Genomic DNA, 14,328 nt, shown 5'->3' with positions numbered 1-14,328 from the left:
GGGAGGCTGAGGCTGGAGGATTACTTGAACCCAGGAGGCAGAGGTTGCAGTGATCCAAGATCACACCACTGCACTCCAGCTTGGGCAACAGAGCCAGACGCTGTCTCAAAATAATAAAAAGAGAGAGACAGCACAAATTTCAGGATCCTTTTTTTTTTTTTTTTTTTTTTTTTTGAGACAGAGTTTCACTCTTTTTGCCCAGGCTGGAGTGCAATGGTGTGATGTTGGCTCATCGCAACCTCTGCTTTCCAGGCTCAAGTAATTCTTCTGCCTCAGCCTCCCGAGTAGCTGATTACAGGCATGTGCCACCATGCCCAGCTAATTTTGTATTTTTAGTAGAGAAGGGGTTTCTCCATGTTGGTCAGGCCAGTCTTGAACTCCTGAACTCAGGTGATCTGCCTACCTCAGCCTCCCAAAGTGCTGGGATTATAGGCATGAACCACTGCGCCCGGCCCAACCTGCATATCTTATGTTCCAATCATCTGTATTACTTTTTCGTTTTTTGGAAACAGGCTGGAGTACAGACATGCAATCACAGCTCAATATGGCCTTGAATTTTTGAACTCAATCAATTCTCCTGCCTCAGCTTCCTGAGTAGCTGGAATTGTAAGCCTGGGCCACCATGCCAGGACTGTATCACTCTTTAAAGTTTTCCAGGGGAGTTCGGGGCTTGGTCAAGTTTGGGGACCACTGGCTGCATATCCCTTCTCTGAATAGACAGGGAGGTTGACATTGCCATTATATCAGTTAGGAGGCTGTCAGGAAGATCTGGATACTGAGGATGGTGGTTTAGGGAGTGGAAAAATGTTTAGATACACTGGTATACTGCCTCAATTTGCTTATTGGCACCTGACGGTGGGCCAGCCTATGTAAGGCTCTTAGTGTCCTTCTTGGCACAGCTTTACGGCATGTTAACTGCTGCTGCTGCTGTTATCAGTGGAGATAGCAGGAATCAGAGGTAGGTAGGCACAGGTTCAAATTTTTTCTCCGCCACTTTCTAGCCATGTGACTTTGAGCAAGTTACTTAAACTCTCTGAACGTGCTTCGTCATCTGTAAGATGGGGAAGATGATGACAACCATCACAGCAATAATAACCATATCCGAAGAGTGTTAGGCTGAAAGACAACGTATGTAAAGCACAGTGCTTACACAGTGCCAGGCGTACAGAAACACTCAGCAAATGGTATTTGGTTGCTGCTGTGAAGCAGTTCCCAGAAACAGGAGCCTTAGCTTTTAGAAGTCAAGTAGACATGACCTTGCTAAAGTGTGGGTATGCCGTCACCTGAAGGAGTCAAGAAGCTATCCTTAGCTGTTCTTTCCATTAAAGAGTGTGTTTTTCCCAGGCTGGGAGAGGCTGTGCTTCGAACACCTGTGCGGGAATCTGGGGTTATGAAAGGTCAAGGTAGAAATAGCGTAGGAGTTTGGGGAGCTATGCAGCGCCCTTCCAGGTCCCTTCTGCTGTCACCTCTGTGGCAGGGGCTGCAGAGGTCCAGGCTGTCACAGTTAGCATGTCTCTTTCCAGGGGGAGAGGTTGTGGCAACAGCCTGACCCCCTCCCTACCACGTGCTTTGCCTGAACTCTACTATGTGATGATTTGCCCAGATTGTCCTTTGGAAGGCTTTCATTGCCTGGGGAAGGGCAGAAGTCATAGGGTGGACTGAATCCCTTCCTGTACTCAAGGGACTTTCAGCACTCCCTGGCCTGAGATGGTAGCATGAGAACCAGAGCCAACTCATATCTTGGTCCTGCTGTGTGACTATGGGACAGTCACTTAACCTCTCTCAGCCTCAGCTGTCTTCTCTGTAAAATGGAGTTTGTAATTGGACCTACATCAAGCTTTGTGCCAGGTTCTTAGCATATGGGACCTGGGATGGAGTTAGCGCTTAATTAATAGTAATGCATAGCCAGGTGTGGTGGCTCACACCTATAGTCCCAGCACTTTGGGAGACTGAGGTGGATGGATCACTTGAGGCCAGGAGTTTGAGACCAGCCTGGCCAACATGGCAAAACCCTATCTTTAATAAAAATACAAAAATTAGCCAGACATGGTGGTGCATGCCTGTGATCCCAGCTACACAGGAGGCTGAGGCAAGAGAATCACTTGAACCCAGTAGGTGGAGGTTGCAGTGAGCCAAGATTACATCACTGCACTCCAGCCTGGAAAAAAGGGTAATTAATAACTACTTGCCCCAAAGGACTTTACACAACCACAGATCGTGCACCTCCTTTGGGCCACACCAATCACTCACTTAGCATCCTTTAGGCTTACATCTAGGAGCAATGCCTGGTTCTCTGTCTTGTTATGACCCCAAGGAACCCACATAAGAGGGACTGAACATTTTGCTGGCCAAGGATTTCCTTTGCTCAGGCAGGCTTCACTCATTCTGGGGCTGCAGAGGCAGGACCATTCAGTCAAGCTGATGTGGGATTCTGAGCTACCTGGGTCCCCCTCCAGTAGTCCTCATAGCCCCCACCACCCAAGGGGCAGCCCTGAGACAGGCTCTGTGATAGTCTACAGCCACCCTGTCCAACACAGCCTTCTGTGATAATGGAAACATTCTGTGGCTGCCAACTTGCCACATGTGTCTATGAGCCTCCAAATGTGACTATTGTGACCGAGAAACTGAATTTTTAATGGTATTTCATTTTAATTTTTATTTACTTATTTTTTGAGACGAAGTCTCGTTCTGTCACCCAGGCTGGAGTGTAGTGGTGTGATCTTGGCTCACTGCAACCTCTGCCTCCTGGGTTCAAGCGATTCTCCTGCCTCAGCCTCCCTCGTAGCTGGGATTACAGGCATGCACTACCACACCCACCTAATTTTGTATTTTTAGTAGAGGCAGGGTTTCACCATGTTGGTCAGGCTGGTCTCGAACTTCTGACCTAAGGTGATCTGCTCACCTCAGCCTCCCAAAATGCTGGGATTACAGTGAGCCACCGTGTCCAGCCCAGAAAAGAGATGATTAAACATAAAGCAGCCATGTGATGAAACGGCACTTTGCCTCTGTGGTCTTCCTCCCACAAACTCATAACTCTAATCTAATTGTGAGAAAAACAGCACAAATTCCAGTAGAGAACCAGGCCTGGTGGCTCACACCTGTAACCTCAGCACTTTGGGAGGCTAGGATGGGCAGATGGCCTGAGGTCAGGGGTTTGAGACCAGCCTGGCCAACATGATGAAACCCTGTCTCTACTTAAAATATAAAATCAGCTGTGTTTGGTGGCGGGCACCTGTAATCCTAGCTACTCAGAGACTGAGGCATGAGAATCACTTGAACCTGGGAGACAGAGGTGGCAGTGAGCCAAGATTGTGCCACTGCACACCAGCCTGGGCAACAGAGTGGGACTCCAACACATACACACATACAAATTCCAGTAAAGGGTTAAACCTGACCAGTAATACTCCTCAAAACTCTCAAGGTTACTGGCACAGTGGCTCATGCCTGTGATCCCAATGCTTTGGGAGGCTTAGATGGGAGGATCACTTGAGGCAGTTCAAGACCAGCCTGGGCAACATAGGGAAACACCATGTTTCCAAAAATATTTTTTAAATTAGCCAGGTGTGATGGCACATGTCTGTAGTCCCCACTACTTGGGAGGCTGAGGTAGGAGGATTGCTTGGGCCCAGGAGGTTGAGGCTGCAGTGAGCTATGATCGTGTCACTGCACATCAGCCTGGGTGACAGAGCGAGACTCTGTCTCTTAAAAAAAGACAAACAGATAAATAAATTAAAATAACCAGGCTCTCCTTACCCTACAGGGTCGTTGTAGAGACCACATAGGAACAGGAGAGCACCAAGTAAACCAATTATAAATCTATGTAGAGAGAAGCAGATTAGAGACCAGGCACGGTGGCTCATACCTGTAATCCCAGCACTTTGGGAGTCCACGATGTGTGGATCACCTGAAGTCAGGAGTTCAAGACCAACCTGACCAACATGGTGAAACCTCGTTTCTACTAAAAATACAAAAATTAGCCGGGATGCTGGCCGGCACCTGTAATCCCAGCTACACAGGAGGCTGAGGCAGGAGAATCGCTTGAACCTGGGAGGCAGAGGTTGCAGTGAGCCAAGATCACACCATTGCACTCTAGCCTAGGCAACAAGAGCAAAATTCCATCTCGAAAAAAAAGAGAGAGAGAGAGAGAGAAGCAGATTAGCAGTTACTAGGGCTGAGGGAGCATGACTTCTAATGCGTACAGGGTTTCCTTCTGGGGTGATAAAAATGTCCTGGAACCCCATAGACGTGATGGTTGCACAACATTGTGAATGTACTAAATGCCACTGGATTGTTTATTTAAACTTGGTTAATATGTGAATTTCACCTAAACAATATTATATAGATATTTGACATGACAGTTCCAAAGCCCTTTATTATTGTATAAGTCAGACCCAGGCCTTTGGAATCCAAAGCCCAGGTTTTTCTCACAAACTCACTCTGCGGAGGGAAGTGGTATTGTAGTGGTGGGAAACAATAAAATCTGTGGCTGTGGCCGGGTGCAGTGGCTCATGTCTCCTGGGTTCAAGCAATTTCCTGCCTCAGCCTCCCGAGTAGCTGGGATTACAGGCACGCCATGCCCAGCTAATTTTTGTATTTTTAGTAGAGACTGGATTTCAACATGTCAGGCTGGTCTCGAACTCCTGACCTCAGGTGATTCACCCATGTTGGCTTCCCAAAGCATTGGGATTACAGGCAGGAGCCACCACGCCCAGCCAACTTTTTTTTAGAGATGAGGTCTCTCTGTGTTGCCCAGGCTGCACTTCCTTCTTGTCTCCCTTATCCCAGCGTCCGACTGAACTGACAGCTTTGCTTTCCCTCAACCAGCCCATGAAGCTGGACTTAGTACAAAGTGGTGGGTATGAGGGTCTAGATGCTAAGATCTGAAAATTCAGAAACCATCCCTTTGGTTCACAGTTGCTAAGGAAAAATGAGTAACATTTTTTTCCAGTGATCCCATATTGACAAATTGTCAGGGTCATTCCCGCGACAGACAGATTCAAGGCCAGCCCCAGACTCAGCCAAGAGCAAACACTCCAGCCTTATCTCAGGGCGAGGGTGTGGAGACTGATTATAAGCAGGGGAGGACTGGTCATCTCAGTTCTCTTCTCACCTCAACTGCAAGATGAAGCTCCTCGTGCTGGCCGTGCTGCTCGCAGGTAGGCAAGTCTCCCGGCTCTGCCCGCCTCTCTCCCAAGTGAGCTGAGATATCGCTCCTCCAGAATGGGGGCCACAGACCACAGCAGACAGGGCTGGCCAGGCCCGCAGTCTCAATTCGAGGTTCCCAGTGGGGCTTAAGAGCTCCTCTATTAGGGTTCCCTCAAGGCTGGCACCTTTTCAACCTGCAAGTCTGAACTCAGACTGCCTGAGCTAAGAAAGCCTGCCTGTATTTTCTTTTTTCCAGTCAGGGTCTTGTAGTTCAGTGGCAGAATCACAGCTCACTGCAGCTTCCAACTCATGGGCTCAAGCGATCCTCCTACCTTAGTCAACTAGGCAATTGGACCAATCTCCATTTTATATTTTATTTTATTACTTTATTTTTGAGACAGGGACTCTGTCGCCCAGGTTGGAGTACAGTGGCGTGATCTCAGATCACCACAACCTCCGCCTCCTGGGTTCATAATTCTCTTGCCTCAGCCTCTCAAGTAGCTGGGACTTGTAGCTCTCAAGTAGCTGGGACTTGTAGCTCTCAAGTAGCTGGCATGCGCCACCACACCTAGCTAATGTTTTTGTATTTTTTTGGTAGAGATGGGTTTTCACCATGTTGGCCAGGCTGGGTAACCTCCCTTTTAGATTCGCCTCATCCAGCTCTATTTTTCCCCTTTTTAACGCAGTATCCAGTTTCCTGACTTACCACATTTATTATTTATTGTTTTTCTCTCCCACTAGGTTGTAAGCTCTATGAGGTTAGAGATTTATTATTATTATATCTGTCTACTGCTATATCTCTAGCTCCTAGGACAGAGCTTGGCACGTAGTCAGTGCTCAATAGTTACTGGATAGGCCAGGCGCAGTGGCTCACGCCTGTAATCCTAGCACTTTGGAAGGCTGAGGCGGGTGAATCACCTGAGGTTGGGAGTTCAAGACCAGCCTGACCAACATGGAGAAACCCCATCTCTACTAAACCCCATCTCTACTAAAAATACAAAATTAACCAGGTGTGGTGGTGCATGCCTGTAATCCCAGCTGAGAGAGGCTGAGGCAGGAGAGTCACTTGAACCTGGAAGGTGGAGATTGTGATGAGCCGAGATCGCACCACTGCCCTCCAGCCTGGGCAATAAAAGGGAAACTCCGTCTAAAAAAAAAAAATTAACTGGATAAAAAATGCAGATAGTTTAAAACTCTCCGGCCTGTCTTGGTGGCACATGCCTGTAAACCTAGCCCACTTTGGGAGTCTGAGTCAGAAAGATCTCTTGAGCCTAGGAACCCAGAGACCAACCTAGAATATATGGGAAAATCCTGTATCTACAGACAATACAAAAATTACTGGGGTGTGGTGGCTGGTGCCTGTAGTCCCAGCTACTTGGGAGGCTGAGGTGGGAGGATGGCTTGAACTCCCACCAGGAGGTTGCAGCGAGCCATGATCATACCACTGCACTCCAGCCTGGGCAACAGAGTGAGATCCAAAAAGAAGAATATACGTGTGTGTGTGTGTGTGTGTGTGTGTGTGTACATATACATATACATATACACATATAAACTTTATATATATATAATGTTTATATATATATTATATATATATGTATATATATTATATATATATATATGTATATATATATATATAATGTTTTCATTTAAAAAAAACCCCTCAGCCAGGCGTGGTGGCTCACACCTGTAATCCCAGTACTTTGGGAGACCGAGGCGGGTAAATCAGGAGGTCAAGAGATCGAGACCATCCTGTCCAACTTGGTGAAACCCCAACTCTACTAAAAATACAAAAATTAGCTGGGCGTGGTGACACAGGCTGAGGTGGGAGAATTGCTTGAACTCGGGGGGTGAAGGTTGCAGTGAGCTGAGATCATGCCACTGTGTTCCAGCCTGGGCGACACAGCCTGGGTGACACAGCGAGACTCCGTTTCAAAAGCAAACAAACAAACAAACAAACGACACCTCTACCCACTTTGACTTTGCCAGGTTCCTGAGTCCCAACGGTCCTCGGAGGAGGCAGCTGGCAGGGATCAGGGAGGCAGTGTGGGGCCTGAGGGGCAGGCAGTCAGTGTGTCCCCGAGGTGCTGTCAGACAGATTTGAACTCTGGTTGTGTCTTGCAGTGGCCGCCTCCGAGAGCCGCGTCAGCCCTCGGGCCCTGTGGCAGTTCCGCAAAATGATCAAGTGCACGATTCCGGGGAGTGACCCCTTGTTACAATACAACAACTACGGCTGCTACTGTGGCTTGGGGGGCTCAGGCACCCCTGTGGATGAATTGGACACGTGAGTGATCCACCTGGAGGGAAACTGGAGTGGCTGCTGGGGGCAGGGAGGGTACACGCCAAGGATCTCACGAGGCATACAAAGGGGACTTGCTATCTGCTAAGGATAACATATTTTCACCTCTTGTCATATAAAGAGGCGTGTTCCAAGAGAACCCTGTAGCGAATGTTCCTGGTTAGAGAAGGAAACAATGCCCGACGTACAAAACAGTGGGCGACGCTGCCCTCCAGTGGCCGAATATGGCACCAGTAAACGTCACAGCGACAATCCACGTGTCATTTTTCTAGCAGTGGTTAAAGTGTCACTGCACCTTCCGAATATAGGACTTTACTGTATTCTTGCAACCATGTTAAAAATCGCTTTCAGGGGCAGGGCGCAGTGGCTCACGCCTGTAATCTCAGCACTTTGGGAGGCCGAGGAGGGCGAATCACGAGGTCAAGAGATCCAGACCATCCTGGCCAACATGGTGAAACCCCTTCTCTACTAAAAATACAAAATAGCCAGGCGTGGTGGCACGCGCCTGTGGTCCCAGCTACTCGGGAGGCTGAGGCGGAAGAATCGCTTGAGCCCGGGAGTTGGAGGCTGCAGTGACCCAAGATCCTGCCACTGCACTCCAGCCTAGGCAACAGTAGGCAACTCTGTCTCAAAAAAAAAAAAAAAAAAAAAAATTGCCCCCAATAAACATATAATAAAAAGGATTTATATTTTTTCAAGCCATAGGACCATTTCCCCCGGAGCATCTTGGTGAAGTCATCGCCACCTTTCCTGAGAGAGAGCAGGTGAGGGCTGACCTACTGCTCTGCCCTTACTCCTATTTCAGCTATCCCTCCCACTTTCCAGGTGCTGCCAGACACATGACCACTGCTACGACCAGGCCAAGAAGCTGCACAGCTGTAAATTTCTCCTGGACAACCCGTACACCAATATCTACTCATACTCGTGCTCTGGCTCTGAGGTCACCTGCAGCAGTAGGTTTACCCCTTCCTTGACCTATGAATTCTAGTAGGTTCTCAGTAGGCCAGGGGCAATAATAGTACTAACAGCCATCATTTAGTGTTAATTTTCTCGGTGCTGGACAGTGTCTCCTTTAATCCGCAAAACAACACTATGGGATAGGTACAATTATTATCCCCACTTACCAGATAAGAAAACTGAGGCTCAGGCTGGGTGTGGTGGCTCACACCTGTAATCCCAGCACTTTGGGAGGCCGAGGCAGGCAGATCACCTGAGGCTGGGAGTTCAAGACCAGCCTGATCAACCTGGAGAAACCCTGTCTCTACTAAAATTACAAAATTAGCCGAGCATGGTGGTGCATGCCTGTAATCCCAGCTATTTGAGAGGCTGAGGCAGGAGAAACATCTGAACCCAGGAGGCGGAGGTTGCAGTGAGCTAAGATCGCGCCACTGTACTCCAGCCTGGGCAACAAGAGCGAAACTCCATCTCAAAAAAAAAAAAGAAAGAAAGAAAGAAAAGAAAAGAAAACGAAGGGGCTGGGTGTGGTGGTTCATGCCTGTAATCCCAGCACTTTGGGAGGCCGAGGCGGGTGGATCACTTGAGGTCAGGAGTTCAAAACCAGCCTGTCCAACATGGCCAAACCCCGTCTCATTAAAAAAAAAAAAAAGAAAGAAAAGAAAAACTGAGGCTCAGAGGCTGAGCTATTTGCCCAAGATCACATAGCTTGTAAGTGGTGATGGGTTTTTTGTTGTTGTTGTTGTGTTGGGTTTTTTTGAGATGGAGTCTCACTCTGTCACCCAGGCTGGAGTGCAGTGGCATGATCTTGGCTTGTGGCAACCCCCACCTCCTGGGTTCAGATGTTTCTCCTGCCTCAGCCTCCTGAGTAGCAGGGACTGCAGGTGTGAGCCACCACACCTGGCCTTGTTTTGTTTTTGTTTAGAGACAGGGTCTCGCTCTGTCACCTCGGCAGGAGAACAGCGGTGCAACCATAGCCCACTGCAGCCTGAACCTCCTGAGGTCCAGGGATCCCTTGGTCTCAGCCTCCTGAGTAGCTGGGACTGCAGGCCTGCACCACCATGCCTGGCTAATTTTAAATTTGTTTTGTAGAGACTGGGTCTCACTACATTGGCTAGGCTGGTCTTGAACTCCTGGCTTCAAGCAATCCTCCCACCTTGGCCTCCCAAAGTGCTGGGATTACAGGAGTAAGCCACCATGCCTGGCCACTTATTTATTTATTTTCCATCTTTCCAATAGACTGTGAGATCTACAGAACGGGGATTACTGTCTATTTTCTTGCTTTCTTTTCTGAGATAGAGTCTCCATCCATCACTGAGGCTGGAGTGCAGTGGTGCAATCTCAGCTCACTGAAACCTCCGCCTCCCAGGTTCAGGCAATTCTCCTGCATCAGTCTCCTGAGTAGCTGTAATTACAGGCATGAACCACCATGCCTGGCTGATTACTGTCTGTTTTCTTTTCTTTTTTTTTTTTTTTTTGAGATGGAGTTTCACTCTTGTTACCCAGGCTGGAGTGCAATGGCATGATCTTGGCTCACCACAACCTCTGCCTCCTGAGTTCAGGCAATTCTCCTGCCTCAGCCTCCTGAGTGGCTGGGATTACAGGCACGCGCCACCATGCCCAACTAATTTTTTGTATTTTTAGTAGAGATGGGGTTTCACCATGTTGACCAGGATGGTCTCGATCTCTTGACCTCGTGATCCACCCACCTCGGCCTCCCAAAGTGCTGGGATTACAGGCGTGAGCCATCACACCCGGCCTACTGTCTGTTTTCTTTATTGCTATATCCTCAGATCTAGAGTAGTGCCTGGCAAACAGTAGGTGCTCAGTAAATATTTGATAAGTGCATGACTTAGATACAACCTTTCCTTTTCTTTTTTCTTGTATAAGCTGGGGTTTCACCATGTTGGTCAGGCTGGTCTTGAACTCCCAACCTCAGGTGATCTGCCCGCCTTGGCCTCCAAAGTGCTTGGATTACACGCATGAGCCACCACACCTGGCCTCCTTTTCTTTTTTAAAAACAATCTTGAGAGCTTTGCAGAATAAATACAATCTTGCATTCTGCCTTTTCTCACTTACCACCTTGTCATGACTTTTACATATTGCCTTAAACCTTTATTGTTACTGGTTTTATTTGTTATTATTTTAACCACTGAATAATTTGCTTATACATGCTCCTGCTCCACTTTAGAAGGCCAAATTTACAAATCTGATGAAAACTATGAACCCTCTCCCCAGGGAAATACACACACACACACACACACACACACACACAACAATTTCTTTTTGATGTTTGCAACTAGGACAAGAAATCTGCATTAGGGGATGTTTGTTTGTATTAATTAAAAATAACTCAGGTCAGATGCGGTGGCTCAAGCCTGTAATCCCAACACTTTAGAAGGCTAAGGTGGGTGGATCACAAGGTCAGGAGATCAAGACCATCCTGGCTAACACGATGAAACCCGTCTCTACTAAAAATACAAAAAATTAGCCAGGTGTAGTAGCACGTGCCTGTAGTCCCAGCTACTCAGGAGGCTGATGCAGGAGAATCGCTTGTACCTGGGAGGTGGAGGTTGCAGTGAGCTGAGATCGCACCACTGCATTCCAGCCTGGGTGACAGAGCGAAACTCTGTCTCAAAAAATTAACTAAATAAAATAAAATAAAGGATCGGAGAGAAACAAAACTAATAAGATTGTTGATGGCAAGCAAAGATACATAAATTATATATAATAAAGTTTAAATGCATTTTAAATGTAACCTTATTGTTTCTTTTGGTTACAAAAGTAAACAAGCCAAAAGGAATGCAACTTCAAACTCTACATAAATATCTATTACGGAAAGTGGAAGGCATCTATAATCCTGCCACCCAAAGATAACCAGTTAGATACATACTCTTCCAGATTTTGTCTGGCATACACTAGCTTTTCTTATTTGGGAAAGTTTCCATGTGCAGGCATACCGAATTTTTCTAAATTCCTGTGTAATATTCCATTTAAGGACATTCCATAATTTTTTATATACGTGCTTTAAAGTAGGAAAACTAGGCCAAGAGTGGTGGTTCACACCTGTATCCCCACACTTTGGGAAGCTGAAGCAGGCGGATCACTTGAGGTCTGGAGTTTGAGATCAGCCTGGTCAACATAGTGAAACCCCTTCTCTACTAAAAATACAAATATTAGCCAGGTGTCGTGGCAGGCACCTGTAGTTCCAGCTACTCAGGAGGCTGAGGCAGAAGTATTGCTTGAACCCAGAAGGCGGAAGTTGCGGTGAGCTGAGATCGCCCCACTGTACTCCAGCCTAGGCAACAAGAATGAAACACACACACACACACACACACACACACACACACACACACACACACACACAAGATGCCTAGATAAATTTGACTTTCAGATAAACAATGGCTAATTTTTTTGGTATATGTCCCAAAGATTGCATTCATTGTTTATCTGAAAGTCAGATTTAACCCGGCATCCTGATGTATTTTATTCACCTAATCTGTCAACCCTAAATGTACATCAGTGGAATGGCTGCCAGCTTATTCCAATCAATTCTTGCCCCTGGATTGTACAAAGCAGGGTCCACCTTGGCTCAGTCCTCTCCTCTTGTCCCTCTCTAGGCAAAAACAAAGAGTGCGAGGCCTTCCTTTGCAACTGCGACCGCAATGCTGCCATCTGCTTTTCAAAAGCTCCATATAACAAGGAATACAAGAACCTGGACACCAAGAAGTATTGTCAGACTTGAATATCACCTCTGAAAAGCATCGCCTCTACCTGCTCATCTCACACTGTCCTCCAATAAAGCACCTTGTTGAAAGACCTCATGTTTGGAAATTGTTTTTTATTCCCTGTCTATAAACTAGCTCTCTGCCTAGTCTTTTATTTTTATTTTTTTGAGGCAGGATCACACTCTGTCACCCAGGCTGGAGTACAGTGATGCAATCTCAGTTCACTGCAACCTCCGCCTCCCGGGCTCAAGCAATCCTCCCACCTCAGCTTCCTGAGAAGCTGGGACCACAAGCGTGTACCACCATGCCTGGCTGGTTTTTGCATTTTTTTGTAGAGACAACATTTCACCATGTTGCCCAAGCTGGTCTCAAACTCCTGAGCTCAAGCAATCAGGCCATCTCTGCCTATAAAATGCTGGGATTACAGGAGTGAGCCACCACACCTGGCTACTCTGACTAGATTGTCATGAGCATGCTTTCTTCCAGCCTTGGAAGCTAAGCTAAATTAGAAGGACACTTCCAGGAACCAAGCAAGCACCTTGGAATCAAAATAATGATGAACAATCACCATTTACTGATTATTTACCCTGTACAAGGACTGTGTCTGTAGATCATCTTGACAGCCCTATGAGGTATTGGCACTGTTAGCAAATCTTCTTTTCCTAAGCTGAGGCTCAATAAGAGTGGTCACTTTTCCTATGCTATCATCCAGCAAGCAGCAGAGAAGAAACTTGAACCTGGCAAGTCTGATAAAAAACCACTACCCTTCCCTGCCTGAAGTGGTAGGCTTTAGTTTGAGCCAGATCTTGCTCCTGTCTCGTGATTCTGCCTCCATTTTCAACTGTATTAAACCATTTTTCTACAATGATTTTCTTTTCTAAACCCATAAAAGACTTCACCACACTCTACAAGCTAATTTTGATAATGTAGTCATGAAATACAGTAAACATTAACAAGCTGGGCATGGTGGTATGTGCCCATAGTCCCAGCTACTCGGGAGGTTGAGACAGAAGAATCACTTGAACCTGGGGGCAGAGGTTGCAGTGAGCGGAGATGGTGCCACTGCACTGCAGCCTGGGTGACAGAGTAAGACTCCGTCTCAAAAAAAAAAGAAAAGAAGGCCGGGCGCAGTGGCTCACGCCTATAATCCCAGCACTTTGGGAGGCCGAGGCGGGTGGATCACGAGGTCAAGAGATCGAGACCATCCTGGTCAACGAGGTGAAACCCCATCTCTACTAAAAATACAAAAATTAGCTGGGCATGGTGGTGCGCACCTGTAGTCCCAGCTACTCGGGAGGCTGAGGCAGGAGAATTGCTTGAATCCAGAAGGCGGAGGTTGTGGTGAGCCGAGATCGTGCCACTGCACTTCAGTCTGGGTAACAATAGTGAAATTCCATCTCAAAAAAAAAAAAAAAAGAAAAGAAAAGTTGAGAAAAGACCATAGGAACTATGAAAAGGCACCATTGAGCAGTTTCAGACCACTGGAGACGGACAGAACAGCCACCACTTCTGGGTATGTGGTGGGCAGTAAAAGACCTTCTTCCATTTGAAGAGGGGAGTGTATGAGAATTTATCTTTTGGCATAATTTCTCCCACATTTTATTCATCCATTCAATGATTATTGAACACTTACTCTGGGCCAGGCACCATACAAAATGCTGATATGATGTATTTGGGTCTGGCCATGAGACAATGATTCAGTGCTAGTATCTGTCTACAATTCAGTCTTCTCTGAGTCTTTTGTTCCAACTCTTCACACTGGCATGCTTATATATGATATGCTCCAGAGGTGTCATGTCTTTTGCACAATTATCTTGCCTTGAAGTTCTATAGTTGTAGGTACTGTTATATCCACAACTTACAGATGAGGAAACTGGCGCAAAGACGAAAGGGATTGCCAAAAGTAACTCATTCCTGGGTGGCATAGCTGAACTTGAAACCCAAATCTAGATAATTCAGAGAAGTGCTATCAGATTATGAACTAGTTGAAGGCAGAGTGAGGTGTCTTAGCCACCTTTGATTCTCTACCTGCCTGTAGGAGACACTCGATAAGTGACTGCTGAATGCTAAATGAAGTGTTAGTCACATCCCTGCTCAGGGTCTTTTTGATTCTTTGGCAGGTAAGATGGGTCTGTTCTGAAATTCAAATTCAACAAGCATAGACTGAAGAACCCTTTTTTGGATACTGTGCTATGATGAATTTCA

General features: G+C 46.8%; 1 protein-coding gene across 1 annotated transcript; it reads left to right on the top strand.

Annotated features, from left to right (window-relative positions):
• The first annotated feature begins 5,096 nt into the window (after positions 1-5,096).
• PLA2G1B (phospholipase A2 group IB) lies at positions 5,097-12,214 on the top strand. The gene is made up of 4 exons (XM_002753075.6): positions 5,097-5,156; positions 7,267-7,426; positions 8,267-8,394; positions 12,016-12,214. The coding sequence occupies exons 1-4, from the start codon at positions 5,123-5,125 to the stop codon at positions 12,138-12,140; spliced, it is 447 nt and encodes a 148-aa protein (XP_002753121.1). The 5' UTR covers positions 5,097-5,122; the 3' UTR covers positions 12,141-12,214.
• The last annotated feature ends 2,114 nt before the right edge of the window (positions 12,215-14,328 follow it).

This window comes from Callithrix jacchus, chromosome 9 (assembly GCF_049354715.1).
Source record: "Callithrix jacchus isolate 240 chromosome 9, calJac240_pri, whole genome shotgun sequence".
NCBI classification, from domain to species: Eukaryota; Metazoa; Chordata; class Mammalia; order Primates; family Cebidae; genus Callithrix; species Callithrix jacchus.
The sequence above is the reverse complement of the archived record's forward strand: the minus strand, read 5'-3'. Positions and strand labels throughout refer to the sequence as shown.